Source organism: Oncorhynchus nerka, unplaced genomic scaffold (assembly GCF_034236695.1).
Source record: "Oncorhynchus nerka isolate Pitt River unplaced genomic scaffold, Oner_Uvic_2.0 unplaced_scaffold_4___fragment_2___debris, whole genome shotgun sequence".
Lineage (NCBI taxonomy): Eukaryota > Metazoa > Chordata > Actinopteri > Salmoniformes > Salmonidae > Oncorhynchus > Oncorhynchus nerka.
The window spans coordinates 254,011-276,161 of record NW_027040459.1 but is presented as its reverse complement, the minus strand read 5'-3'; the positions used below and the strand labels follow the sequence as shown (position 1 = coordinate 276,161).

General features: G+C 40.4%; 2 protein-coding genes and 1 pseudogene across 2 annotated transcripts; 2 read left to right on the top strand and 1 right to left on the bottom strand.

Moving 5' to 3' along the window:
- Positions 1–8,002: 8,002 nt before the first annotated feature.
- On the bottom strand, positions 8,003–9,700 carry rps28 (ribosomal protein S28). Its single transcript, XM_029642278.2, has 4 exons — positions 9,632–9,700; positions 9,289–9,336; positions 8,749–8,873; positions 8,003–8,131 (listed from the first exon to the last, which is right to left on the bottom strand). The coding sequence occupies exons 1-3, from the start codon at positions 9,668–9,670 to the stop codon at positions 8,751–8,753; spliced, it is 210 nt and encodes a 69-aa protein (XP_029498138.1). The 5' UTR covers positions 9,671–9,700; the 3' UTR covers positions 8,003–8,131; positions 8,749–8,750.
- A 1,455-nt stretch (positions 9,701–11,155) lies between these two features.
- LOC135571142 (potassium voltage-gated channel subfamily V member 2-like) lies at positions 11,156–14,988 on the top strand (annotated as a pseudogene).
- Positions 14,989–15,948: 960 nt separating this feature from the next.
- insl3 (insulin-like 3 (Leydig cell)) lies at positions 15,949–18,542 on the top strand. The gene is made up of 2 exons (XM_065016933.1): positions 15,949–16,211; positions 17,770–18,542. Exons 1-2 carry the CDS (start codon positions 16,025–16,027, stop codon positions 18,057–18,059), a joined length of 477 nt encoding a protein of 158 aa, XP_064873005.1. The 5' UTR covers positions 15,949–16,024; the 3' UTR covers positions 18,060–18,542.
- Positions 18,543–22,151: the final 3,609 nt, after the last annotated feature.

Here is a 22,151-nt window from a genome sequence, read left to right as displayed (position 1 = left end):
ATAATACCAAAATATATGCTTGCTTTATCGACTTCCAAAAAGCATTTGATTCTATTTGACATACAGGACTGTTCTACAAAGTTATTGAAAGTGGTGTAGGGGGTAAAACTTATGACATAATTAAATCATTGTATACTGGTAATATGTGCAGCATCAAAATTTGCAAGAAAATAACAGAATTCTTTAACCAGGGGCGGGGCCTTCGCCAGGGTTGCAATCTGAGCCCTGCACTCTTCAATATTTACAACGAATTGGCCACTATTCTAGAAAACTCCTCAGCCCCTGGTGTTAGTCTCCACAATTCAGAGATTAAATGCCTGCTCTTTGCAGATGACCTATGCCTACTGTCACCCACAGCACATGGCCGACAGCAGAGCCTGGACCTGCTAGAGCAGTACAGTGCAAAAATACTAAAATAATTATTTTTCAGAGAAGATCCTGATCTCATGGAATTATACCCAAGTTCTCAATTGGTAGAAAATACAGTGCCTTGCGAAAGTATTCGGCCCCCTTGAACTTTGCGACCTTTTGCCACATTTCAGGCTTCAAACATAAAGATATAAAACTGTATTTTTTTGTGAAGAATCAACAACAAGTGGGACACAATCATGAAGTGGAACGACATTTATTGGATATTTCAAACTTTTTTAACAAATCAAAAACTGAAAAATTGGGCGTGCAAAATTATTCAGCCCCTTTACTTTCAGTGCAGCAAACTCTCTCCAGAAGTTCAGTGAGGATCTCTGAATGATCCAATGTTGACCTAAATGACTAATGATGATAAATACAATCCACATGTGTGTAATCAAGTCTCCGTATAAATGCACCTGCACTGTGATAGTCTCAGAGGTCCGTTAAAAGCGCAGAGAGCATCATGAAGAACAAGGAACACACCAGGCAGGTCCGAGATACTGTTGTGAAGAAGTTTAAAGCCGGATTTGGATACAAAAATATTTCCCAAGCTTTAAACATCCCAAGGAGCACTGTGCAAGCGATAATATTGAAATGGAAGGAGTATCAGACCACTGCAAATCTACCAAGACCTGGCCGTCCCTCTAAACTTTCAGCTCATACAAGGAGAAGACTGATCAGAGATGCAGCCAAGAGGCCCATGATCACTCTGGATGAACTGCAGAGATCTACAGCTGAGGTGGGAGACTCTGTCCATAGGACAACAATCAGTCGTATATTGCACAAATCTGGCCTTTATGGAAGAGTGGCAAGAAGAAAGCCATTTCTTAAAGATATCCATAAAAAGTGTTGTTTAAAGTTTGCCACAAGCCACCTGGGAGACACACCAAACATGTGGAAGAAGGTGCTCTGGTCAGATGAAACCAAAATTGAACTTTTTGGCAACAATGCAAAACGTTATGTTTTGCGTAAAAGCAACACAGCTCATCACCCTGAACACACGATCCCCACTGTCAAACATGGTGGTGGCAGCATCATGGTTTGGGCCTGCTTTTCTTCAGCAGGGACAGGGAAGATGGTTAAAATTGATGGGAAGATGGATGGAGCCAAATACAGGACCATTCTGGAAGAAAACCTGATGGAGTCTGCTAAAGACCTGAGACTGGGACGGAGATTGGTCTTCCAACAAGACAATGATCCAAAACATAAAGCAAAATCTACAATGGAATGGTTCAAAATAAACATATCCAGGTGTTAGAATGGCCAAGTCAAAGTCCAGACCTGAATCCAATCGAGAATCTGTGGAAAGAACTGAAAACTGCTGTTCACAAATGCTCTCCATCCAACCTCACTGAGCTCGAGCTGTTTTGCAAGGAGGAATGGGAAAACATGTCAGTCTCTCGATGTGCAAAACTGATAGAGACATACCCCAAGCGACTTACAGCTGTAATCGCAGCAAAAGGTGGCGCTACAAAGTATTAACTTAAGGGGGCTGAATCATTTTGCACGCCCAATTTTTCAGTTTTTGATTTGTTAAAAAAGTTTGAAATATCCAATAAATGTCATTCCACTTCATGATTGTGTCCCACTTGTTGTTGATTGTTCACAAAAAAATACAGTTTTATATCTTTATGTTTGAAGCCTGAAATGTGGCAAAAGGTCGCAAAGTTCAAGGGGGCCGAATACTTTCGCAAGGCACTGTATATAGAGTACTGCACACACTACAATTACTTTAAAAATAAGCTCAACTGGACACCTTCATGATGCAGTGAATGAACTGAGAGAGAAAGCACACAGGGCATTCTACGCCATTAAAAAACAAATTCAAATTGAAATACCTATAAAGATTTGGATAAAACTAATTGAATGTGTCATTGAACCAATTCTACTTTATGGCAGCGAGGTGTGGGGTCCACTTGCAAAACAAGATTTCACCCAGTGGGACAAACACCTCATTGAAACCCTGCATGCAGAGTTCTGTAAGAGTATCCTACATGTCCACAGGAAAGCTACAAACAATGCATGCAGTACAGAATAAGGCCAGTATCCACTAATAATAAAAACAAAAAAAATAGCAATTCAGTTTTGGAAACATCTAAAATACAGTGACCCCCTCTCATATCATTACCAAGCCCAGCAATACCAAGAGTCCACTCATCCAGCTGGTCCTGGGGCTGAGTTCACAAACCTGTTCTACTAACACACTGAAGCCTCAGGGCCAGAACATCCAATCAATCAGAATAAACCAAATTACAAACAGTCAAAACAAAACTACATTACTTATTGGGAAACACAAAGCAAAATGCAGTGCTATCTGGCCCTAAATCGACAGTACACCGTGGCAAACTATTTGACCATGGTTACTGATCAAAACGTTAGCAAAACCTTGACAAAGTACAGGCTCAGTGAGCACAGCCTTGCCATTGAGAAGGGTAGACACAGGAAATCATGGCTTTCTGTAGAGGAAAGAATGTGAAACCACTGCACCACAGCAGAACCCGAGACAGAGCTGCATTTCTTGACAAAATGACAAAAATATAAAACAATTGGAGTGTAATTTCCCCAAATTTGAAACCCTTATTCAAGGTTTCTAAGACCTCTCTGATGAGGATAGGCTACCCGTCCTGTTGGGGGAGGACTTAGAGAGCTGTGTGTTGGCAGCACACATAATTTATTATTATTAATTATGTTAATATTTGAAATGTCCAAAGTAAGCTTTGGCAATATGTACATTGTTACGTCATGCCAAAATGCGAATTGAATTTGAGAGAGAGCGAGAGAGAGAGCCATCCCCACACACAGAGAGAGACACACAGAGAGAGAGAGCCACCTCCACCCAGACACAGAGGGAGGGAGGGAGGGAGGGAGGGAGGGAGGGAGGGAGGGAGGGAGGGATCCAAATTGATCAGCAGCTGCTGGAAAAATGAGCCCCAACAAATATATCTATATATTGAAATTTACATGATTTATTTATTTTCAATGTACTTTACTCAAACCAGTTATTATCACTTATTATAAATGAGATAATTTATACTATCAGCTCTTGGAATATCCAGGGCCTATACTCTTCCTATTTTGGTTTTTAAAAACAAATCCAGAATTTCTTAAAAACATCATGGGACAGGACATCATAATCTTACTTACATGGTGTCGTGGAGACATAGATACTCAGTGTCCCTCAGGCTATAGTGAAAGTTTACTACATTCAGTGCTAAGTCCTGTAATAAGTAAATATCAAATTGGCTTTCTCCCCAACCATTGCACTACTGACTATATATGCACCTTACACACACACACAATTAATAAACACGTCCACTAAAAAAAAGAGGACAAAATCTGATTATTTGATTATATTTGGCACAAAGGGCTATGGTGGTAAGGTGTATGACTTAATAAAATGTATGTACACAGAAAACAAGTGTGCAATAAAAATCTAAAACCAAAGAACAGAATTCCTTTCACAACGTCGAGGTGTGAGACAAGGCTGCAGTTTGAGTCCAAATCTTTTCAACTAAATTGCTATCTGGCCCTAAACAGAGAATACGAAGCAGAGACAGATTCTTACCAAGTACAGGCTGAGTGACCACCAATTGGCAATAGAAACCGGCAGACATAAAAATATATAAATATTCCTCACCAAGAGATTCATTATTCACAGAAATTACTACACTTATTCCAAATTTTTACTTATTAAACCCAGAGGAAAAACTAAAAATACTTATAGGCGAAGGAGCAATGGCTCCTCTTGCAGCCAAATTTGTATTTGCCTGCCATAGCCTGAAGGACACTGAATAATAACATCTGTAGTACTAACAGCTGTAGTACATCTGTAAAATAACAGCTGTAGTACTGACGAAATGGTGAAGATGGCAATTACATAGTTAGTTTCCATGTTTAGCTTTTTATATTTATTATATTTCTATATTGACTGTTTACCATTTTATTGTTTTTCATGTTTTTATTATTATTATTTACTACCATTTTATATTATTTGTTATTCTTTATACTTTTATTACACACAAACACACATAGAGAGACACACACACACAGAGAAAGACACACACGCACGCACACACAGCCTCTAATCGCTAGGCTACATGCTGCCCGTGTAGATGATTCAGATATGAGTGTTGTGGAGTGATGAGAAGTAAGCTGACACCTTGTTGTTTTCATCCCTTTCGGAGATGTTGTTGTTGACTAAGAAGTCTGATAAGCATTCAGCTTGGAATCTCTCCCTCTTATTAAGTGCCAGCCTGCTCTTTCTAGTCGTTCACATCGGCCACTTTCAATGAAACTTCGCCAAGGGTGTCAAATGTGATTGAGACTAAATATGGCTCATAGGTTATCAGCTTACCTAAGAGATATTATATTTATGTCAACTGAGTTGATTACAAACTGTGACAATCCAACAACATGTTGTTTAGAGATTGATATGTATGGTAGTGTCTACTTGGCATGTTTTCCTCTGAGGTAAATATAGAATTGATAGATGTAGTTTCAATAATTGCAGATGGTTTCAATGACCAAAACGTCATTATTAAGACCCTGAGTTTTACCTGAAACTTTGGGCTCTTCTCCCGGGTCAGGTCACATGGTTAGGTTTCATTCAAGACCCTATTCGTGATATGTAAACATGAAAGTGGGGTAAACTCATGCATCTTAGTCATTTTGTATGTTGAAATATTACTTTAGGAATGAAAACAATGGTTACCCTTTGGTCTTTCATCCACCTGTCTTCTGAGAAATGACAGCTCATGATAATGCCAAACGATACCATGTGTCATTGGACCCACTCTTCGAAGTCCATGAATAGCTTGGCAAAAGTTGATCCGGTCCATTTGCAAATGTATGCCAGTGAGAGGGGCCCGTAATAGTTCGGAAGTAAATCACTTTGGGTTTCAACTTACGTCTTTCTGAGTTTTTTTAGTTTTTTATTTCACCTTTATTTAACCAGGTAGGCTAGTTGAGAACAAGTTCTCATTTGCAACTGCGACCTGGCCAAGATAAAGCATAGCAGTGTGAACAGACAACACAGAGTTACACGTGGAGTAAACAATTAACAAGTCAATAACACAGTAGAAAAAAAGGGGAGTCTATGTGAAAGTTGCACCAGGACACAGGGTAGCTAACAGGTCATTTTGATTGTGTCGAGCTGTTGATCCACTGAACGGTCACAGTACTCTACTAGACAGCAGCAAATGCTGCTCTACGCTGTCAAGTCCACTGCTCTGTCCTCCTTTTAACATATTTAAAATTCCCTCTTAAACAAGACACGAGAGCTCACATTCTGATGGATTACTTTCATAATCATCACACTTACTTACCAGAAGAGAACAAAATCACAATTGATCGGATAAGAGGAACGAGACATACAAAAGCATTGTAGACAATGATAGGTCAGACACAAGCCATGTTTAAAGGAATTTGTGAGGCATGTCACAGTATAGAGAGGCATAATGATAATGTCAATCAAGCTTAATTTAGATAGCATTCATATACCATTCTGGTCTCAAAATACATACACCACTACCTATGTATTTGGACAGTGATGTCAAAATGTTTCATGAGGTGACAGTACAGAATGTCACCTTTTAAATGAGGGTATTTTCATACATAGACCTATCAAGTGGTTTCATTTCTAAAAAGTAAATCCGATACGCATGAAAAGACCCTCAAATAAAAGGTGACCGTCTCCTCTGTCACCCTACAGGATATTTTGGATTTGAGATCAAATGTACTGGAGCCACATTTAAAATCACTGTCCAAATACATGTGTAGATGAGTGAAATATAGGTACCACAAACAGTATGTCCATGTCCTGTAGTTGTTGGAAATAGGTAGACGGTAAGTGTTGCTGTTACAGAATAGAAAGCAATTTCACCACAAACCACACAGGTGTTGAAAAGGTGCACATAGCAAAGAGAATACTCATTCAAACTGTAAATGGGTTGACCTGCTTTTCTTTTGGTATTTAAGGACTTGTTTAACTTTGCCCATTGAGGCTGGAATTCAAACTTGCACCGCAGAAAAAAACACTATTTAAAAAAAAATATATATATATGTTTACACTGCTGGGTGGGTGAAACACAAAACACACTTGAATTTTGATGAAAGGGTGTATTTTTGCAGCCTTTTGCAAGTTTGCTTGAATCTGGCCCAAAATGTTGGAGACAGGGAGTTCATGAGTTCAAGTTAGTGTATCACTGACTGTTCATGGAACATCGGTGTAAAAATAACCCCGTGGCAGATGTCACAACCCTCTCTGTGGACTACTGAAAAGTAATGAGTTAAACTAGGAACGATGCTTCCCTCTACTGGAAATGAGCTAACTCAACATGAACTTGATATTGCATCATAACGAAAAGCCCCAACAGGGTAGTTCCATTACAATTATTTGGCAATTCATGTTGCTACAACAACCTTCAGACAAAAAATAAATAAATCAACTTCTGACAGTAAAACATTGAACAATAAAAGGGTAGGCTAAACTTTGTGGAAATGATAGTGAAATAAGATTTCAGCATGAAATATTTGACCTACGATTCTGGAGCAGTGAAACTCTAGATTTGGGTCTAGCTGTATAAGGCTATAAAAAAACAAATCTGAGGAACGGCAATAGCAACACAGTAAGGAATGATGGGCACGATACTATACAGTCATATTACACTAGTATGCGGGATCAGGAATATCCATTTTTGTAGACCAATGTTCACACAGCATCATACTTCCAGAGATGTAAGAGGAAGCGAGACATCCCAATCTCAAATATCTTTTTCTGGTTCATATAATCAAAGAACAGACCCCGCTACTGTCACATTGGTCTACGGGAAAACCACCCCTTAAGCAGACTAACCATATTCCCCCCAGTGGTAACGATGTCATCACTTATCAATCTTTGATTCATGCCTCCCTTACCTACAGTAAACCCTGATCTGATAAAATAAAAGTATCACAGAACCCTTGCTCTCAAATTATGCCAAATATTGATCAGGCTAAAAACCCAATCCAAATAAAAGGGAAAACATTCCATCTCTTAATATTTCAATCGAAAGTGGCATTGTTTAGGCCTACAAATAAACTAGTCCTAAGTACAGGCTGAAATCCACCCTTAGCCCTCCTACCCACCCACGTGGACCTGAAACTATTGGATAGGCGTAAGCAATATAGTAAAATCCCACCCACCCAAGCCAATCCTTTCAAATCTAGAGGTGCCCCATGGCTCAATTTAAAATTCAGCAAACGTAGGTGAGCATTCCAAATACTGTACATAAACACACCATTTAGTTCCAGTGATCACCGAATCAGTACGCTGCTGCTACTTCGTCCCCTTGTACAGTACATTTCTGTATGCTGCTCTTCTGACAAAAGGAGAGCAATCATTCAAATCAAACCTGTTAGGGTTTTACTTCAGCACCTGCACACATTTTGCAGTAAGTGGGAATTGTATGTCTAAAATAGGATCATCAATGCAACAGGTGGCATCCATAACATATTCAAGGACAAAGTGTACTTTAAAATAAACTACCATTAGTTAACTTTGGTTCACAACATGTCTACACACATTGGTCATTGAACAGGAAAAACACAAATCTTCATCTTGAACAACAAATGTTTATTTTTTTCTTAAACTGCACAAGTGAGATGTGGGGCCATTGCATATGAACTGATGGGGTGTCTGCACCCCAGGCGTTGGTTTGGCATCTCACAACTTCGCCGGGCACTGCAACGAAAGATGTGGGAATTAATTACATTTATATAACAGACCCAAGGACATAATTTTAACAGACACCTACATATCCCTGGGATGACATACAAGTGGATGTAGAGCCTAATGACTTCCCAGTCCACCAACAATTATTTACCTTTTACCCTAAAGTAATACTTTTATAGAGGTTGTGGTAAATGGTTTTGACTTCCCTTGAGGACCATTGATAGCAACATTGGTTTATAGTTCCCTTGGATTGTCACACCAAAAGCTACTTCAGAAATCCTGCAGGATTGCAATTCCAGCACTACTGCGACATACCTGATTCGTCTAAACTGCTCTTCACGATCAAGCTTAATTGAATCAGGCTGAAGCAAAAACATGCCCACCCAACTGCTGTCTAGGAGTACACATGACTGACCTAATATACATATCAGGGCTCTCCAACCCAGTCCCTGGAGAACTACCATCCTGTATGTTCACACCAACACTAGCACACCTGATTTGAATAATCAGCTGGTTGATATGCTGAATCAGGTGAGTTACAACTGGGGTTGAGTGAACCTACAGGACTATAGCTCTCCAGGAACAGGGTTGGAGCCCTGCTTTAAATGGACAATAGTATGGCACACCTTTATCGCAGCCTTCTGGCTTCCCTTTCAGACTCCAGAAGTGTCAGCACATCACCCTCTCTGACTGGCCCCTTCACATTCCTGATGATCGACCGGTTGCTGTCATCCATGAACTCCACACGGACCTGAAAGAGACAAGACATGATACATTTGAACATGCAACAGCCACACACTACACGGTTTACAGATTCCATAACACAGAACCAAGGACCTAAATAATACATCTGATCACACCAGGTGTTTAAACTAGTGCATTTCTAGAAATAAATTGCATTTCAATGTAGTGACAGTTGGGATACACATGTCATTGATTAACTACCTTTGTTTTACCATGACATGTTAGCTGGCTAATTTAGTGACCTTTTGCCACAACCAATCTTGTACATTAGCATGTGGTATAGCCAGAATAACAGACGTGGAATCAAGGACTACTAGTTAGTGCACAATACATCACCATTAGCAAGCTAATATTGCTAACCATCGACATTGATTAACTAATTGGCTATCAAGTTAGCCTACTAGCGTTTCAGTAACACATACCTGAGTACACTGTCCCTGGGAACCAGTTCTCCCGAGCACCTTGGTGACCTGGAGAAGAATCGTAAAACGGTTAGTTAGCCAACTACACATCTGAGATAACGTGGGACGTATGAGTGCCTGTTTTTCAGCTAAATTACCTAGCGAGTGTTAAGCTAGATAAATTAATGGTTGCTGTAATTTAGCACTTCCAGCACGCGCAGCTCACCAAGCAATGAGGCTCCGTTCAAGTATAAACGTGGCAGGAACTTTTTTTATTAAAATGAGCTCAAATGAAACACTGAGTATTTACGAATGTACACATGAATATATTGAAAGTCTCTTGAATATGATTGCGTTTTCTTACTCTTGCAAGCTTGATCGGCTGCACGCGGCTGGCATCCATATTGTCAGGTTGACTGGAAAGGAAGTCACGTGGTGAGAGTACTGTATATATTCAAACTGTAATCCAAATTATTTTCAACTTTTAATAGATTTAGGCACTTTGTAATTGTATTATTTCATATTATGTATGATATGCGTTTAAAAAATACATATCCCTGGATTAAAAACATAGTATATTTAAAATAAATGAACATTTCCGGTTCCGGTATTGTTGTTCATTCACTCCAAGAAATAGGCGGATGGGGGGGATGAATAATCAGTATAATGCCTTTGATTTCTAATTATAGTTGCATAAAAAATATATATTATTTTATAGGTATATTTTAATCGCAAAGACAAAGCCTGATTAACTAATTGAAGCAGTGTGGAGTCTTACACCAATATAAAGTTGAATTTCGAAGGACTAGACAAAACAAATGGACTTGTAATGGCACTTACAAATATAGTCTATCAATAAAATGTGTCTATCAATGAAAATTTGAAGGGTATTTTTTTATTTACATCTTTTATAAATGAACCTTTATTTAACTAGGCAAGTCAGTTATGAACAAATTCTTATTTACAATGAAGGCCTAGCAAAAGGCAAAAGGCAAAAGGCCTCCTGTGGGGACAGGGGCTGGGATTAAAAATACAAAATAAAAATATAGGACAAAACACACATCACGACAAGAGAGACAACACTACATAAAGTGAGACCTAAGACAACAACATAGCATGGGGGCAACACAACATGGTAGCAGCACAAAACATGGTACAAACATTGTTGGGCAAAGACAACGGCAAGAAGGTAGAGACAACAATACAGTGGGGCAAAAAAGTAGCAACCAATTGTGCAAGTTCTCCCACTTAAAAAGATGAGAGAGGCCTGTAATTTTCATCATAGGTACACTTCAACTATGACAGATAAAATGAGAAAAAAAATCCAGAAAATCACATTGTAGGATTTTTAATGAATTTAATTGCAAATTATGGTGGAAAATAAGTATAATGAACAGGAAAAGGCAGCACACCTGCTCTGAGCACTGCCGGATGGTGAATCCAAACGCCTGCATGCCTGTGGAATGCTTGGCCAGCTTGAGGATGCGGAAGATGCGCAGGAGCTTGACCACCTTGAGCACCTTGCTAACCTTGCTGACCCGGGCCATGGTCTTCAGGTCCTTGGGGCACTGGCATCATTTACGTCTGTGAAAATCTAAAAAATAATCTGGATGAAGTAGGGCATGACAGCCAAAAGGTCCACAAAGTTTAGAGCACTTTTCACAAAGTGTTTGATGTCACAGGTGGTGTGCAGCCTCAAGAAGTACTCAAAGGAGAAGAATACGATGGAGACGATCTCCACACACTCCATGTAAGTCTTGCCGTAGATGGTGTACTTCCTCAGCTCCTTCACCGTGTTGAGGGTCATCGCCACAATGGAGATGAGGACGAAAAGGCTGGAAAACACGGCAAAGCCCTTAGCCACTAATGAGGAGGGACCTGATGGGGGGGGGACCTGATGGAGAACTCTTACTCCTCATTAGTGGCTAAGGGCTTTGCCGTGTTTTCCAGCCTTTTCGTCCTCATCTCCATTGTGGCGATGACCCTCAACACGGTGAAGGAGCTGAGGAAGTACACCATCTACGGCAAGACTTACATGGAGTGTGTGGAGATCATCTCCATCGTATTCTTCTCCTTTGAGTACTTCTTGAGGCTGCACACCACCTGTGACATCAAACACTTTGTGAAAAGTGCTCTAAACTTTGTGGACCTTTTGGCTGTCATGCCCTACTTCATCCAGATTATTTTTTAGATTTTCACAGACGTAAATGATGCCAGTGCCCCAAGGACCTGAAGACCATGGCCCGGGTCAGCAAGGTTAGCAAGGTGCTCAAGGTGGTCAAGCTCCTGCGCATCTTCCGCATCCTCAAGCTGGCCAAGCATTCCACAGGCATGCAGGCGTTTGGATTCACCATCCGGCAGTGCTCAGAGCAGGTGTGCTGCCTTTTCCTGTTCATTATCCTGGGCATCTTCACCTTCTCGGCCCTCATGCACACTGTGGAGCTGGACCAGCCAGGCACCCCCTTCAGCAGCATACCTGACGCTTGGTGGTGGGCCGCTGTGAGTAAACAACTCCATCTTCTTTATGTTTTGTCTTCTGTACAATATGCTCTACATTTCAGTTCTTCTCCTATGGTATGCCACTTCTATTTTAGCTACATACACTACATGACCAAAAGTATGTGGACACGTCAAAAATCTCATTTCAAAATCATGGGAATTAATATGGAGCTGGTCCCCCTTTTGCTGCTATAACAGCTTCCATTCTTCTGGGAAGGCTTTCCACTAGATGTTGGAACATTGCTGCGGGGACTTGCTTCCATTCAGCTACAAGAGCATTGGTGAGGTGGGCACTGATGTTGGGCGATTAGGCCTGGCTCACAGTCGATGTTCCAATTCATCCCAAAGGTGTTTGATGTGGTTGAAGTCAGGGCTCTGTGCATGCCAGTCAAGTTATTCCACACCATTTCTTTATGGTCCTCGCTTTGTGGACGAGGGCATTCTCATACTGAAACAGGAAAGGGCCTTCCCCAAAATGTTGCCACAAAGTTGGAAGCACAGAATAATCTAGAATGTCATTGCATGCTGTAGAGTTAAGATTTCGCTTCACTGGACCTAAGGGGCCTAGCCCGAACCACGAAAAACAACCCCGGACCATTATTTCTCCTCTACCAAACGTTATAGTTGGCACTATGCATTGGGGAAGGTAGCGTTCTCTTGCGTTGGCCACCAAACCAAACAATTCACAGCTCGACTGAGTGACCTTACAGATATTTGTATGTGTGAGGTACAGAGATAAGGTAATCATTCAAAAATCATGTTAAACTCTATTTCTGCACACATAGTGAGTCTATGTAACTTATTATGTGACTTGTTAAGCACATTTTTATTCCTGAATTTATATACGCTTGGGGATGAATACTTATTGACTCAAAAACATAATTCCACTTTGAGATTATGGGTTATTATGTGTAAACCAGTGACACAAAATCTCAATTTAATCCATTTTAAATTCAGGCTGTAACATAACAAATATGTGGTAAAAGTCAAGTGGTGTGAATACTTTCTGAAGGCACTGGATACACTGTAGTACTGTATATAGGACTCAATTGCAATAAATAGACTATGCAATGGTTGCAAAGAATGTGCAAAGAATAAAAGTTATTTAATCTCAACTGTTGTTTTTCTCGTTCAAGCATGTCTCACATCTGCACAGACTGCCGGTTAGGAATGTAGTGTTGTAATTCTTAAAAGTCTAAGATGTTGAGGGAGGGGGTGCTAAACTGACATATGGAATTGTTTAAGATAGTATGACCATGTATCATTTAGCATTTTTGTTATATATAGTACCAGTCAAAAGTTTGGACACACCTACTCATTCCAGGGTTTTTCTTGATTTGTACTATTTTCTACATTGTAGAATAATAGTGAAGACATCAAAAATATGAAATAACACTGCGGCGCTCGGAGGTCGGCGTCGACGGTTTACTAGCCGCCACCGATCCCCTTTCTGTTTGTTTTGTCTGTGATTCTTTTCACACCTGGTTTAATTTGCGTTTATTTCTGTGTGTATATAGAGTACCTGTTGCCTGCCTTAGTTCGTGCGGGATTAGATTTGTGTGTGTTGCGCTCGATTGTATTTGATGTTTGTTGTTTTCACTATTACGCACGTGTATGTAAAGTGTCGGAACTGTGTTTGTTACTCCGTGTGTTTGCATGAGTTTCTGAGTATTCGAGAGCGTAGTTTTTGGATTTTCGTCTGTGTTCTTTTTATATTGGTGGACCATATTATTAAATACGCTTCTCAGACATCCCTGCTCTCCTGCGCCTGACTCCTACACCTCTCACCGAGACGCACGTTATCACATGTGCGCTCTCTGATATGACATTAATTGAAATCATTTCAGATATAATAGATATAATAGAATGTGATTGATAAACACTTTCCCAGCTGTCCACCTTGACAATTCCCCGTCAGAAGAAGCGTAGGTTGATTTTGGCAATCATGGCTTCACTCTGAAATGGCCAAGATGCATCTCGGTCCTGTGTGGCTGGCCATCCTTCCCTTGTAGGTACATGATTACCTAACAAGTTGGAAGAGAAGAGTTGTTGAAATACTCAAGTCTCAGTACATTTGCACTGCTGTCTTTTCTCTGTCTCTCTCTCTCTCTCTCTCTCTTTGTCTCTCTTCCACTCTCTTCCCACCTCTCTCTCCTTCTCTCACTTTCTTTCTCACACCCTCGCCTCAGCAGCCTCCACTGAACTATATGTATAACTAACAACATATAGATGACCAACTAACTAGATGGAAAATGTTTGTGCATAGCTTAATCTGTCCAATTATCTAATAGAAGTTAACTGCTTGTGAATTTCTCTGAATGTTGCGCCTCTTGTCGAGATCAGTGGTGCCTTCATAGTACTTCGCCTGGTTGGAAAGATACAAGAAAATCTCCTCGAGGGATGCCATTGAAGTGCAAGCCACATACAAACGGCAGGGGCGGCAGGGTAGCCTAGTGGTTAGAGTGTTGGACTAGTAACCGGAAGGTTGCAAGTTCAAACCCCTGAGCTGACAAGGTACAAATCTGTTGTTCTGCCCCTGAACAGACAGTTAACCCACTGTTCCTAGGCCGTCATTGAAAATAAGAATTTGTTCTTAACTGACTTGCCTAGTTAAATAAAGGAAAAATAAAAACAGAAAGCTACAATAACAGTTACAGTAGCTAGCTAATGTTAGCTAAATAAAACTGTCTGGCTAGCTGGTCGACCAGGCAGGCTGAGTTAAATAAGTACAAGCTAGCAACGTCAACCTATTGTCATGAATCTTGCCCTGGATTGACAACTGAAAGATTTCTGCTAGATGGCAAATTCAAAATGGACTATATTGTAAAAATTCATGAAAACAAAAATGAGCTGTTTTGGTCTTAATATAAGGTTAGGGTAAGCAGTGTGGTTAAGGTTAGGTTTAAAATCTGATTTTATGACTTTGTGGCTGTGCCAGCTAGTGACCAGTCTGCAGAGCTGCCTCCAGAACAAGATTCATGACGAAAAATGTTCCACATCAATTAAATCGAGAAGCCAGTCGCCTGGCGGTGTCTTCTAGCGTCAACCTGGAGCCAAGTAGGGAAAGACAGGGAATGCACCCAAGGCTACACACACACACACACACACACACACACACACACACACACACACACACACACACACACACACACAGTGAAAGGAGTCCGTGTGACGGCTGTGACTCCCCCATGGGACTCCTTGATATTGCTATTCTAGATATGATGCACTTTGAATTTTATTGTCTGCATATTTTATTTTGAGACGAACAAAACAAGATGTAACTGAAGCTCAATGCCAAGTACCGCATAATGTCCGTATTCAACAAATGTTTGAAATATGAAGCTGTGGTATGAATGCGCATGGTAAGTCATTATCCTTGACTTTGTTTTGCACCTGCATCCTGATTTTATTAGCTCCCCTTCTTCTAGATAAGTCCAGACACATAGCCACAGTTGGTAAATAACACTTCTCAAAGAAAATATGCAAACTAATCACAGAGAATACATACACATATCAACATTTTCAAATAATAAAAAGTCCCTAAATGTGAAGATTTACGGAGTAAGTTATGCGCCATATTTTCACAGTAGAGGCTCATCAGGGTTAGATAATGAAATATTTCATAATGGTAGGATACAACACAGCAACTTCATTGTCCATATGTTACAGAGAACAATGGAAATGAGTCTTCCACCCACTCCCTTTTTCTCAGCGCCTGGCCCAGGATTCAAACCAGCCACCTTTCAGCCACAGGTCCAACTCCTTAGCCACTGGGCTACCTATAACAAAAATCAGATTTATTATCCATCAGGTCAATATATGGATCACCCTATGGTTTTGGGGCCATAAGAGGCTTTTCTTGAATATGAGTAAACTTAATCTTTATAATGAAAAGGAAAAACAATTTCAGATCACCTGGAAGTATTCATTTTCCTATACTTGCACCACTAACCCCAGTTCATAAACCCCATGCTATAGATCACCATTTGATATGTATTTATCTCAAATGAGAGTTCCAGCCTTGAGGGGAACTCTCTTTGACATGTAGTGATCTCAAGATCAGGACATCCTTTTCCTTGGCCAAGGGCGAATGGCTCCTTATGAGAATCCCGGGCCTGGCATAGACAGCAGGGCACTATATAAGGCTCTAGGAAGCTCTCACAAGCTACACATCACATCCCTCCTCATCGTACCATACCTGCTGCATCGATTTGCTGTTTGTGTGATTCACTTGGGCGCAAACATCCTCATCAACATCATGGATGCTAAGTGTCTTGTGTCTCTTGTGGTAGTTCTCATGGTTGGGGTGTATGGGACCCACGGGCAGGATGCCAGGGTGAAGCTGTGTGGGAGAGAGTTTATCCGTATGGTAGTCACATCGTGTGGGAGCTCCAGACTGAGGCGCTCCACTCCGGAGCTTGGACAACACCCCGTCAACCACCACAGTGAGTACAACTCTCAAGGACCTAATAGCTTGTTTTCATATGTTTATTATGCTGCTGTTTGTGCCGGAGTTCAGTTTAGTTGAATCCGAAAGGCATACATGTATTTTCTATACTAAAACGCATCCAACTGGGTACACACGGGTTGAATCAACATTGTTTCCACGTCATTTCAAAGAATGACGTGGGATAGACATTCAATTGACGTCTGTGCCCAGTGGGACGAGAATAGAGGTTGGAGGTAAATGGAATCCTCTTCTCAAACAAGCTGACATCCAAAGCACGAAGTATATGAGGATGGAGTTGGAGAACCCCTCCTGAGAACCCCTAGAATTGAGCATTTTTCAATCACCTGGAACAGAGCCATAATCATCATGATTTTTTTCTGCATAGGTTATCTCAGCATATCTTCTTCACCTGTCCCATTGTCATTTTAATGAGGGTGTCCTTCTGACTGTAAATCACACATCTCAATATACAGCAATAACATGCCTAAGATATTACATACAAATTACAAAACAGTACATAACACATATCATCAATACAGGCACATATCATGGAGTCATAATTAATACAATAATATCATGATATTAGACTTAGCGTGCCAGATTACATTTAAAACAAGCATTTTTTCTGCATATCTAAGCTTACCTCTTGAGCTGTCTGTATCCTCCTGACTGGTGGTTCTTTTTTCAAGAAACTAAATATGTTTACTCTGTATCTCTGCAAAATCTGGTTAAAAGATGTGAGTCTTAATCAGTGCATTTAGTAATTGGTTGCTAAAGTCCAGCAACCTTCCAGCAGATAGCTAAGATAGTTAGACAATCTACTCTAATTTGATTGATAGCCTGAAATGGCTTGTTAGCTAGTTAGAAGGTCGGGAGATTGGGAACCTATCTGGCTAGCTAGCTAAAGCCAACTTTATAAAATTGCTAGGTGGTAGTATTTCAGAGAAACAAAGAAACATTTTTGTTTTATTTATTCATCAAGAAGGAATGAATAGGCTACATAGCTTGATCAAATTAATTTACAAACATACCTCCTGCGAGTGCTGCCCATCACTGACTACTAAAATCAAATCAAACCCTGTGTGTCACTCTTAACTCTTTTTCTTGCTCCGTGGTGCACCTTCGAAGTAAACACTTACTAGGGAGAGTAGGGGGTTCCAGCCAGAGTGCCCCCCCCCGCAAAATACCACTGACAGATATTTTTATAAACAATTTTGACAAAACTTGGGCTTAAAAATTAAGTTCAGTAACTCATTTAACATCTACAAAAGGTCAAAACAGGACAAATCCTGAGTGGCGCAGCAGTCTAAGTATCTTACTGCTGGAGGCATCACTACAGACCCTGGTTCGATTCCCGGGTTTAGCAGGAGTAGGCTGCATTGTAACTAAGAATGTATTCTTAACAGACTTGCCTAGTTAAATAAATGTTAAATAAAAATAACAAATTCAATTCTGAGGGGGCATGTGCTCTTGTGCCCCCTATAGGCATGACACCTCTGCTGACATCTGCCTACATTGTGAATGATGCCTAATTCTGTTTTTTCCTTCTACAGGGGTAATTCTGGATTGGCTGAACAGCAATCAGTTTTCCAACCTGAGGACTTCAGAGACTGGTGAAGATGTGGTGACACAGCAAGATGACCAGGACTCCACAGAGAGTATGACAGAAGACCAGCAGACCCATCCAGGGTTTCCCAGCACACCGCAGGTCCAGGGGGACATGGAGCCTTCAACCGTCCCTCTGGGGTACACCGTGTCCTCCCGTACCCGCCGAGACGTGGGGCCTGCTGGGGTGTGCTGCCGATCCGGCTGCACCATGAGCGAGCTGGTCCAGTATTGCTAAGCTAAAGCTAATGCTAGACTAATGCTAGGCAAGAATAACATTTCACAAGGAATTGTTGGTCAGCCATTGCTTGGTTAGCCATTGGAATGATGGAATAGGTTAAAATCAGGTTTATTTACATTGGTTGGGATGTTTGAAGGGCCATTTTGCAGTTGCCAAACCTTTGCATTAGAGCTAATGCAGTTAGTTCTACAGAAATGTTCATGTTGTTTTCTTGATATCATGAATTGTGTGTTAATCTAATCATTAGAGTATTGTTGTGGAAGGACTTGTGTAATGATAAAATCAAGACGGAAAGAATGTTGTCGAAAGAGGCTTTATTTATCATAATAATAATTTGTATTATTTATCACATTAATATTATACTTGATTCTCACCTGCACAATGAAGGACAACAATGAATGCCAAATGAGAGTTGTCAAGAAACCTTCCTGTTCATCTTGAAACACAATGTAATAAAGCTTTTGAAGATCATCGGTGAGTGGAGGTCACTTAACAGTTGTCTGTCTTATGCAAACCATGCTTTTCTGACTTCAAACAGGGACAATAACCCCTCACTTCTCCACAATGTGTTGCGAGCTCCATGCCATGTTGAAAGTGCTTTGAAACCTATAGCGACATGTGCTATACAGTTGAAATGCAATCGATCCATGTGTCATAGAGAAGGCATCATCCCCACAGAGCATCCCCCTCTAGTAAAGATCAAATGATCCACCTGCCCTCTCACTCCACTTGAAACAATTTCCATTCTCATTACAATCTTCATCAGTGTACATCATTGAAAAAGGCAGAGAAAATCCCTTCAAAAGTCTGTATGGCAGTAGCCAGATTACAGCTCCCAAATCATACTCGGTCTGAATAGACACGAAATCCGGTTGACGCTCTCTGATAAGGATGAATCGGATTGGGCCAAGTGCTCCAACTAAGACACCATAACACAAATCCCTTTAACCGCACAGTGTGTGTGTGTGTATGTGTGTGTGTGTGTGTCTGGGGGGGGGCTAATATCCCATCAGATATGATAAGCACTACAGATGCCACTATATAGTGGAACATTTAACCTGTAGAATAGGGGCTAATATATGGTTACTGTTGTGTTATGTCAGCTCAGATGGTGTTAGCCATTTTGAATGAAAATAAAAAGTGTTACATTACAGAATATTACAGAATGCATAATAATTTAGTATGAAATGTATTAAAAACGTTATTTGGAAAAAATAAATATCTTTATAAAACCAATTTTTTGTTTGTTTTATTGTGACACCTGGTGATTACCTGTATTTCACCAGCAGAGTAGCATTTCAGGGGTTAATGGCAATATGGTGCCGGTCAATAATTAACAGGTGGAACTGGCAGTGATAGACACCAAGCAGGCCTAGAGATACAGTTTTCAACCATGTCAATCGTATCGTGTCCTTTCATTTATGCCAAATTTATTGGCTAATTTGAGCTAAAAAAATTATAATCACCTGTGGATTTTGTTCAATATCTCCAATTCCATTGCATTACACCAATGCTGCCCAAATGCTCTGTCTATATGCGAATACGCATCGCTTGCAATACAGTTTTGGAAACATTTGGAACTTAACGTTCAGGTGAGCAAGAAATACTGTTTTTAATATAAAAGATAAACTTACTGTATGCAGTTTAGCAAAGTTGCACCAGGCAAGGTTTCAAAAACCGTAACGCTAGCGAGGATTTAATAGCGTTTCTAAACGTTAAAACATAGCGTTGGGATTGTAGTTCACATTAGCCAGATGTGGTCCGTATCAACTGAGAACCCAAGGGGGAAGGCTATAAAGGCGTCACATACATAGAATATTACCGTTGTAGATCTCCTAAGCCTGTGTTAACCTCCGACCTTATTTTCGGCGTTTATCCCAAAAGCATTTTCCTTCCTTTGCTCATAGGAATGGCTAAATGAAGCAGAAGTGAATCATTTCCGTTTTTTAAGACTACAAACTGGCGAGCTCTATTTTGGTGTCTGTTAGAAGTGGCTATATGGAAAAAGACGGATGGTTGGTTTCCTGGCTTAAAACCAGGGGATAGTTGTTAAAAGGGGCAGCAGGTAGCCTAGTGGCTAACGTGTTAGCCCACTGTTCCTAGGCTGTCACTGTAAATGAGAATTTGTTCTTAACTGACTTGCCTAGTTAAATAAATAAAAATGTCTCATTTTACTTTCACCTCCCGTAGTAGGTTATTGACTCACTGAAATTATCTATCCAATAAGCCTAATATCGAATGATCACTGTTCACATTGATTGCCCACAGTTGCGGTTCAAATTGCACATTGACTTTTGAAGGTGTCCTATAAATTCTGTGATGAACCAACATTGTATAGGGGTGCACATGTTTATATTTCAACACTAATGGGGGTGCCTCTGGGGGGGTAACCAGTAATTCTTTAAATTTAACCCTATATATTAGGCTTACTGCATTTCCTGCAAGGTTGATTAACTTGAGAGAGAAACAAATATATTGAGAATTTCTTGTCATGTCCTGAAATCAGTGATATTAAATGGGATTAACCGTCCACAACCAATACTGGTTGGGTTGGGTCATGGCTAGAAGGTATCCAGTTTTTGTCAAATTAACGTTAGATTTCTTTTACGTTAATTTGACAAACGCTGTATCTCTTCTAGGCGTGACCATTGGGGTTGGAAAGGCAAGTAGTGTGTTTGCAGTGTGTTGTCGGCCACCAGAGGGCATCAGATATCTATTGTATATGAACATTGCGTTGTCTGCATTTCACTATTATAGTTGCTCTTATTTGACCAAATAGTGAGTGACTGAGAACCACTGATTTGCCAGATATTGAGCTCATTCTGTCACTTCTATATCTAATTGCTACCAATGTCCTTCCTGTCTATAGTTTGTTTCTACAATCCATATAACGGTGCCATTTACCTTCAGGTACTTGATCTCTTCCTGATAAAATCTCCAATCTGATTATAAGATAATCATCAGTATAGCCAGTAATTATTCATAATGAACACAACATTAAATAGCTTTTGATAAGATTCGTCACCCAAGTCATAGACTGTTGTCTCTGCTACCGCACGGCAAACGGTACCGGAGCGCCAAGTCAGCCAAACAATTAACCAAATGGCCACTGGATTATTTACATTGAAACCTCCCACCCACCATTTATTTTTTACACTGCTGCCACTTGCTGTTTATTATCTATATGCATAGTCACTTCACCCCTACAAATTACCTCGACTAACCTGTACCCCCACACATTGACTTGGTGCCGGTATCCCCTGTAAATAGTCTCGTTATTGTTATTTTATTGTGTTACTTTATTATTTTTACTTTAGTTTATTCTGTAAATATTTTCTTAACTCTTTATTGAACTGCACTGTTGGTTAAGGGCTTGTAATGAATCATTTCACTGTAAGGTGTTGTATTCGGTGCATGTGACAAATAAAGTTTGATTTGATTTAGACGACTACCTCTGTACAATTTTACTCTTGAGAGAGATACTGAAGGTTCTAAACTTGCAATGGTAATGAATGGAAACTCTGTATAACGCTGCCCAAGTTTTAGAGTTGAAGAAGGCTGCATTAGAGAATAACACCTTCTCTTCTAGCACCCACAGTCTATCACACACACACACACACACACACACACACACACACACACACACACACACACACACACACACACACACACACACACACACACACACACACACACACGTGCGAGCCAGGAGAGTACGTTGGAATGGCGGGTGTCGATTTTCATGTAAATTAAATGACTCACAAGACTCCTGTTTCCAACAGTAAAAGTGTCTTGGTTAGAAACGTTAGAAGTGTGTGTGTGTGTGTGTCTGTCTAGGTATACATGTAGAGTATGTGCAAGCATGTTGGAATGCATGTATGGGTACACAAAGTGTACTAAATTCATCTCTCCTCTCTCTACCTGGGCTCTGTGTTCGGTGGTGACCGTTAAAAGACATGACCAGTGACAGCTGCAGCAGGAACATCCTGTGATCATGCCTCCCTAGGGAATCTCCTCCTCAGGTGCAGAACAGCAGACTGGGACAGTTTTACCTGCAGCCCTGTCTCAGGCTGTTTTGATATGCACTGA

Excerpts from the sequence above, each read along its gene's own strand:
- rps28 (XM_029642278.2), bottom strand. The coding sequence starts at position 9,670 with ATGGATGCCAGCCGCGTGCAGCCGATCAAGCTTGCAAGA. Across the intron at positions 9,337-9,631 it reads AGCCGATCAAGCTTGCAAGA|GTCACCAAGGTGCTCGGGAG; the intron begins GTAAGAAAACGC and ends ATTCTTCTCCAG. Across the intron at positions 8,874-9,288 it reads CCCAGGGACAGTGTACTCAG|GTCCGTGTGGAGTTCATGGA; the intron begins GTATGTGTTACT and ends TGTCTCTTTCAG.
- insl3 (XM_065016933.1), top strand. The coding sequence starts at position 16,025 with ATGGATGCTAAGTGTCTTGTGTCTCTTGTGGTAGTTCTCATGGTTGGG. Across the intron at positions 16,212-17,769 it reads ACACCCCGTCAACCACCACA|GGGTAATTCTGGATTGGCTG; the intron begins GTGAGTACAACT and ends TTCCTTCTACAG.